At 50.5% G+C, this 8,067-nt stretch overlaps 1 protein-coding gene across 1 annotated transcript in view; it reads right to left on the bottom strand.

The window, feature by feature from the left end:
* The window catches only part of SDR42E2 (short chain dehydrogenase/reductase family 42E, member 2), a 32,300-nt gene that overhangs the window by 18,289 nt on the left and 5,944 nt on the right, over window positions 1–8,067 (bottom strand). The window contains exons 2-6 of the mRNA XM_011987913.1: window positions 7,583–7,767; window positions 7,020–7,115; window positions 4,558–4,615; window positions 3,087–3,205; window positions 1,428–1,503 (exon numbers count right to left, since the gene is read on the bottom strand). Of these exons, the coding sequence (XP_011843303.1) occupies window positions 1,428–1,503; window positions 3,087–3,205; window positions 4,558–4,615; window positions 7,020–7,115; window positions 7,583–7,767 (534 nt within the window). The remainder of the gene's footprint in view (window positions 1–1,427; window positions 1,504–3,086; window positions 3,206–4,557; window positions 4,616–7,019; window positions 7,116–7,582; window positions 7,768–8,067) is intronic.

Here is an 8,067-nt window from a genome sequence, read left to right as displayed (position 1 = left end):
GTGAGCCACTGCACCAGCCCAAGTAGTGATAATTTGGATAGCACGAAATTTATCTGAATAAATTTGGCTCTGAAGTTTAGAAAGCAAGGGATACCTATGGTTTTTACCTAAAAGGCGTTGTGAAGGGTTAATTTGACCTTTGCATATAAAGTTAGCAACCTGTGGGAGGAGAGTCCATGAAAAAATATGAGATAAAATTAAAATAAAGGGAAAAGTAGAATAAAGAATGGGGCCGGGTGCGGTGGCTCATGGACTCCCATGCCTATAATCCCAGCACTTTGGGAGGCCGAGGCAGGTGGATCACTTGAGGTCAGCAGTTCTAGACCAGCCTGACCAACATGGTGAAATCCCATCTCTATTAAAAATACAAAAATTAGCCAGGTGTGGTGGCATGCACCTGTAGTCCCAGCTACTTGGGAGGCTGAGGTAGGCGAATCGCTTGAACCTAGGAGGCGGAGGTTGCAGTGAGCCAAGATCATACCATTGTACTGCAGCCTGGGTGACAGAGCAAGACTCCTTCTCAAAGAAAAAAAAATAAGAGATTAAGAATTGTATTTTAAAGAAAAAAATAGCATGCAAAATAGGCCTGGCATGTAGTGTGCATTCAAGAAATATGGACTATTTGCATTCTATTATTACTCATCTATAACCAGAAGAGGCAATATAAAAAGGCAGCCAAGGCCAGGTATGGTGGCTTATGCCTGTAATCCCAGCATTTGGGAGTCCGAGGCAGGAAGATCACTTGAGGCCAGGAGTTTGAGACCAGCCTGGATGACATCGTGAGACCCCATCTCTACAAAAAAAATAGAAAATAAGCCTGGTGTGGTGGCACACACCTGCAGTTTCAGCCACCTGGGAGGCAGAGGCAGGAGGATTACTTAAGCCCAGGAGTTCAAGGCTGCAGTAAGCTATGATTGTGCCATTCCACTCCAGCCTGGGCAACAGAGCAAGACTCTATCTCTAGAACAAATAAATAAATAAGACGGCCAAGGTAGACTCTTCTGGAAAGTTATTGAAGCTCGAGCCTTTGGGCCTCTCCCTTGCAAGGCCCCTTCAAAGTGTTATATCTCATTCCACACTCATAATTTGGCGCTCTTTTGTCTAAAGAGAGACCCTAAAGCTGGATCCACTCCTGTGCAGGAGAAAAGAGAGCCAGACCTGGGTTTGCTCAAGTCTCTTCACCACCTGACTGTGAACTATGTAAGGGCAGACACTGGGCCTGACTTCTGGGCTGTATCCCTGGCAGGGTGTAGCCACACAGCAGGTGTTCAGAATGTGCTGAATGATGAATGGGCGAGACCCTGGGAAACCAGCCTTTGGGAGGAAGGTGAGCCTCAGTCACACGTTAGCATGAATCACACAGGTATTTTGGATGAGGCAGCAGTGGGCAGGTGCATTTGATATAAGCAGAGCCCCATGATACTCACCTGGGAGAGGCGTCCCATTGGCCATGAGGGTCAATTGGTCGGCGATGGCTTTGGTTCGGGAGTAGTGGTCTATGTGCTGCCAGAGGCCGGGAAAAACAGAACCACCAGAGAGGGTCAGCAATGCTGCTGGCAATGCTTGCCCAGCCTGGCCCAGCCCCAGGGCTGCACCTTCCCTTGGGACTCCCACTGGGATATGGCCAAGCCCTGAGCCCCATGGCCTTTCCTCTCCCCCGGGAGCCTCTTCCAGAGCCACAGGAGCAGAGGAGCACTGGGTTCGGAGCAGTAACAATGACTAGGGGCAGCCCAACTCAGGGAAACTCCTGCCAGCCCCAGACACCTGTCCTTGCAAGGCTGATGCTGGACACATGCTGGATGAATTACCTACACATGGCTCTTTTGTGTTCACATGGCATTTTCACATTGGTTAAATTATTTCCTGCTCTGCACAACCCCATGGCAGTAGTGTCACCATGCTGGGATGAAGAAACAGAGGCTTTTCTGGGTGCAGTGGCTCATGCCTGTAATCCCAGCACTTTGGGAGGCCCAGGAGGGAGGATTGATTGAGCCCAGGAGTTTGAGACCAGCCTGGGCAACACAATGAAATCTGTATCCACTAAAAATACAAAAGTTAACTGGGCGTGGTAGTCCCAGCTACTGGGGAGGCTGAGGCAGGAAAATCACTTGAACCCGGGAGGTGGAGGTTGCATTTAGCTGAGATCCTGCCACTGCACTCCAGTCTGAGTGACAGAGCAAAGCAAGACCTTGTCTCAAAACAAAACAAAACAAAACAAAACAAAACAAAACAAAAACCACCTGTAATTCCAGCACTTTGGGAGGCTGAGGCTGGCAGATCATGAGGTCAGGAGATGGAGAACATCCTGGCCAACATGGTGAAACCCTGTCTCTACTAAAAATACAAAAATTGGCTGGTTGTGGTGGTGTGCACCTCTAATCCCAGCTACTTGGGAGGCTGAGGCAGGAGAATCGCTTTAACCTGGGAGGTGGAGGTTGCAGTCAGCCAAAATCGCGCCACTGCACTCCAGCCTGGTGACAGAGTGAGACTCTGTCTCAACAAAAAGAAAAAAAGCCGGGCGCGGTGGCTCACGCCTGTAATCCCAGCACTCTGGGAGGCCGAGGCAGGCGGATCATGAGGTCAGGAGATACCGACCATCTTGGCTAACACGGTGAAACCCTGTCTCTGCTAAAAATACAAAAAATTAGCCGGGCGAGGTGGCAGGCACCTGTAGTCCCAGCTACTCGAGAGGCTGAGGCAGGAGAATGGTGTGAACCCGGGAGGCGAAGCTTGCAGCGAGCAGAGATTGCACCACTGCACTCCAGCCTGGGCGACAGAGCGAGACTCCGTCTCAAAAAAAAAAAAAAAAAAAAAAAGAAAGGAAAAAAGAAAAGAGAAAGTAAAAAACAAAACAAAACAAAAAACAAAACAGGCTCAAAGGGCTTAAGCGATTTGCTCAGGGTCAGGGTCACACGGGTAGAATGTGGCCCGGTTGGGGAGTGCTGATGCCAGCCAGTTTTGGGGGCCCCTTCCTGCTAGGACGTATCCTGAGTTGTGAAACCAACCCTGCTTCCATCCATTCCTACCCTCTGAGCTGTAGGTCCCCGGTCCGCGGGCCCCGCCCACCTCTCCCGAAAGACAGGTACCTCGTCCAATGGGAAATATGGCACGGAGTCCTCATCACCCTGCTCTATGGGCTTCCCGCCAAATGCAACGTTGACAGTGCTGGTATAGATGAGCCTTGGAACCCGCTGGCGAACACAGACTGCAGCAGCAGGTGCACATAGCAACAAATACACACACACATGTGCAAAGACACAGACACACACACGGGACACATGGGACACATGTGAGCATGGAGTCGGCTAAGGAGGTGCCATGCAGATCTCCACCAAGTTTTCAATGCACAACTTGGACCCCCGGGACCCTCCCAGAATCTACAGCTGTTCAGGAAGGAAGAGTCTTCTGCCCTTAACTTAGGGTGCAGGTCAAGTTCCTGCTCCGTGGGCCTCTGGGAGCCAGGCCTGCTCCTTATTCTTTCTCACTGTGGCTTGGACCCCTGGGCTACCTTGCCAGAGACAGGTCAGAAGAAGGTCTCACTGGATGGAGACATAGAAAAAGGCACTCTAGAATCAGAGACATATGGGATAAGGCAGGACATGCCCAGGCAGCCCACACATGGGTCTTCGATTTTGGTGCTTCAGCAACTTTTTATTGATTGATTGATTGATTGATTGAGATGGAGTTTCACTCTTGTTGCCCAGGCTGGAGTGCAATGGCGCAATCTTGGCTCACCACAACCTCCGCCTCCCGTGTTCAAGTGATTCTCCTGCCTCAGCCTCCCCAGTAGCTGGGATTACAGGCATGTGCCACCACGCCCTGCTAATTTTGTATTTTTAGTAGAAACAGGGTTTCTCCATGTTGGTCAGGCTAGTCCCGAACTCCCGACCTCAGGTGATTTGCCTGCCTCGGCCTCCCAAAGTGCTGAGATTACAGGCATGAGCCACCACGCCCAGCCTTATTTATTTATTTTTAAATTTTATTTATTTATTTATTTTGAGACAGAGTTTTGCTCTTGTTACTCAGGCTGTAGAGCAGTGGTGCGATCTCGGCTCACTGCAACCTCTGCCTCTCAGATTCAAGCAATTCTCCTGCCTCAGCCTCCCAGGTAGCTGGGACTGCAGGCACCTGCCACCACGCCTGGCTATTTTTTTGTATTTTTAGTAGAGGTGGGGTTTCACCATTTTGGCCAGGCTGGTCTCGAACTCCTGACCTCAGGTGATCCACCCCTGTCGGCCTCACAAAGTGCTGGGATTACAGGCGTGAGCCACCATGCCCAGCCAGCTTTGGCAACTTTTCTTTTCCATCCCCTAAGCCCTCAGAGGTAACTCTGGTCCCCATGTTCCCAGACATGCTAAGACCACACTGATACACTCATGCGGGGCCCTGGGCAGGTCTGCAGTGCACAAGGGATGTGCTGCCCCCAGGCCCGCCCATTGATGGCAGGAGGGCCCCACCTCTGTCTCCCAGCCCTACACCCTGGGAGCCGGGCCTGCAGCAGGAGAAGGGAGAGAGGGGGAGACGCACAGCAGGTCATACCTGGTTCTGAGCACCTACCATCAATCACTAGTTTGGTGCCTCCGACATTTATAGACTCAATCTGCTCTTTCTGCAGCTAAAAGACAAGACAGGTGAGAAAGTCATGGTGCTACCCATGCCTTCTTGCTGAGGCTGGAAGGCTGCGCTTGGGGTCAGGTGGGACGGGGCAGCAGGATGTTCACCTCAGAGACAGGGATCCCGAAGGCCCACCTGGAGTGTGGGTGCCTGGCTCTGCCACCATCTTCCTGGGTGGCCAGGGAAGGTTCTGCCCCCACATCTGGCCCTCAGCAACCTTATCTGTAAAGTGAGGGCCAACCTCCTCCCCTGGGTGGTGGGCAGGACTCAATAAGACACTTGAGAGGACCTGGTACAATCCCTGGCACAGAAGACAGCCTCAGAACCTGCTCTCAAAGCCTCAGTTTCCCTATCTGTAAGGTGGACATGGTAATATGGGCTGGGCCCTCATGAGGGAGCTGGGGTCTGAAAAACAAAAACTAGGCGGCTATGAGGGCTCCTATGGGCCAGGGACAGGGCGAGAGCTTCCCGATCCACGATCTCATTTAATTCTCATCACACCAGGAGATGAGCTCCATGCTTATTTTTAAGCTATATTTATTATTATTATTTTTGAGATGGAGTTTAGCTCATGTTGTCCAGGGTGGAGTGCAGTGGTGCAGTCTTGGCTCACTGCAACCTCTGCCTCCCGGGTTCAAATGATTCTCCTGCCTCAGCCTCCCAAGTAGCTGGGATTACAGGCATGCACCACCATGCCCGGCTAATGTTTTTGTCTTTAGTAGAGATGGGGTTTCATCACGTGGGTCAGGATGGTCTCAAACTCCTGACCTCAGGTGATCCACCTGCCTTGGCCTCTCAAAGTGTTGGGATTACAGGCATGAGCCACTGCGTCCAGCCTATATTTATTCTCTTAAAAATTTTTGGCCAGGCATGGTATCTCATGCCTATAATCCCAGCACTTTGAGAGGTCGAGGCAGGTGGATCACTTGAGGTCAGTAGTTTGAGACCAGCCTGAGCAACATGGCAAAACCCCATCTCTACTAAAAATACAAAAATTAGCCAGGTGTGGTGGCGTGCGACTGTAGTCTCAGCTACTCAGGATAATTGATTGAATCTGGGAGGTGGAGGCTGCAGTGAACCGAGATCGCACCACTGCACTCCAGCCTTGGAGACAGAGTGAAACTCTGTCTCAAAAATAAATAAATAAATAAAAATAATAAAATTTACTTTTATTATTTTAAAATAGAGATGGGGGTCTCATTATGTTGCCCAGACTGGTCTCGAACTCCTGGGCTCAAGCAATCCTCCCACCTTGGCCTCCCAAAGTGCTGGTATTACAGATGTGAGCCACCATGCCTGGCTCTATATTTATTCTTGTTGCGGCTGTTTTTGTTTCATAGGCAACACGATCAAGGTTAAAAAGAATTCAAACAGTAAAATGAGTGTATGGTGAAAAAGAAGTTTCCCTCCCACTCCTGATTCCAAATCTTCCTTTTCCCTCCCCAGAGGCAGCCACTGTTAAATTTCCAGTGTTTCTCGAGATAATCTGTTCTCGTTAATATCAGCATATAAGCATGTGTGAGTACAGAAATAAACAGTTTCTTTAGCTTTTTTTGGAAACAAACAGGAGAATGCCAAACACTGCTTTGCACCTTGGAAACTTTTTTTAATCTGCACACTTTGAGTTACCTCTTTCTTTTGAATGGCTGCATAGAATTTGACTGTAAAACACAATTTATTTAAATAGTCCTCAACTGATGGGTTATTTCTGGTGTTTTGTTATTAAAAACAATGCTGCAAATACACAAATGAGTGTAATTTCTGAGGCAACCGGTGTATGTATGTTTTGGTGGATACTATTACATCGCTCTCTGAAGAGGTTGTGTTATTACTAATAGCAATATCCTCACTTTCCAGATGATGAAAGAGGATCAGAGAGGTTAAGTAAACTTGCCCTAGATAGCACAGTTATGAAATGGCAGAACTGGGGCTGGGTGCAGTGGCTCATGCCTGTAATCCCAGCACTTTGGGAGGCCAAGGCAGGTGGATCACCTGAGGTCAGGAGTTTGAGACCAGCCTGGCCAACATGGTGAAATCCCGTTTCTACTAAAAATACAAAAATTAGCTGGGCGTGTTGGTGGTACCTGTAATCCCAGCTACTCGGGAGGCTGAGGCAGGAGAAGCACTTGAACCTGGGAGATGGAAGTTGCAGTGAGCTGAGATTGTGCTACTGCACTCCAGCCTGGGTGACAGAGTGAGACTCGGTCTCAAAAAAACAAAAACAAAAAACAAACCCAAATGGCCGAACTGGTATTTGGTCTCATGGATGCAGGATGCAGGGTGGGAGTAGCCCAAGTCCTTCCTACAGTAGGTGAAGCATGATAGGGAATGCATGGGCGTGAGGACAGAGCCAGGACTGGAACCCTACTCTGTCTAACTCTAGGTGTTATGTGTGAGGAGCCCACCTTCTCAGCCCCAGACAGTCCATAGGAAGCCATGTGGAAGACACAGTCCACCCCTTTGAAGGCACGGTACAGGGCTTCTTCATCTCGGACGTCAGCCTGCACCAGAGGAAAGATATGAGGGAAGGGGGTCCAAGTCCAAGGCAAGAGATAACACCTCTGCACCTTGCCTGCTCTCAGAGCTGGCCTCCTGACCCAGCCCAGGCTAAGCCTCTGTAGCATCAGGAAAGGCTGGTGGGGAAGGATTCACTAAATGATCCTACAGGGCACTGTAAGCATCATCCCCTGCTCATTCATCACACTCTCTAGGTCACAGGGGCTGTGCTAGGTTTATGTGTACTGTTTCATCAACTCCCAGTGAGACCCTGTGAAGTAGGTGTTAGTTACTATTGTCCCCTTTCTGTGACCACAGCTGCCCAGCTGGTAGCACTGGAGCCAGAGCTATAGCTCAAACAGTCTGGCTTCAGGGTCTGTGCCCCTAAACCCCACACCACAGGTTTCACATCAAACACTGGCTCCTGACCATCACCACCACCCCAGTCTATTAAGACCCTTGTCCCTTGTACCTGGATGAACTCGGTTTCTGGGCACAGTTCCCACTGGGGTCTGCAGCGATCAAGCAGAATGACAGGAGTGCCACTCTTGGCCAGGTGGGATCCCAGGCTAAAGCCCAGGTAGCCTCCTCCTCCAGTCACCAGAACCTTCTGCCTGGCAACCTTTGTGGGTTTGGCTTGAGTCTTCTGCTGCGGCGCTGGTGTTGGGGTTGTTGTTGACTCTTTGGGTTTGGGCCCAGTCCCAGACCCCTGTCTGAGCCCAGGTCCTAGCTCTGGCTCAGGTGTAGACCCAGCTCCTGGCCCAGGTACCGATCTAGCTCCTGGCCCAGGTACTGACCCAGCTTCTGGCCCAGCTCCTAGGCCATGTCCCAACCCAGCTCCTAGACCGGATACAGACCCAGCTCCTGGCCCAGGTACAGACCCAGCTCCTAGACCAGGTCCAGAACCAGCTCCTGGCCCAAGTACAGACCCAGCTCCTGGCCCAGGTATAGACCCCA

The sequence above is a fragment of the Mandrillus leucophaeus genome, unplaced genomic scaffold (genome assembly GCF_000951045.1).
Source record: "Mandrillus leucophaeus isolate KB7577 unplaced genomic scaffold, Mleu.le_1.0 Scaffold32, whole genome shotgun sequence".
In the NCBI taxonomy this organism is placed as follows: Eukaryota; Metazoa; Chordata; class Mammalia; order Primates; family Cercopithecidae; genus Mandrillus; species Mandrillus leucophaeus.
Note: the sequence above shows the minus strand (reverse complement) of the source record. Positions and strands in the feature narration are given on the sequence as shown.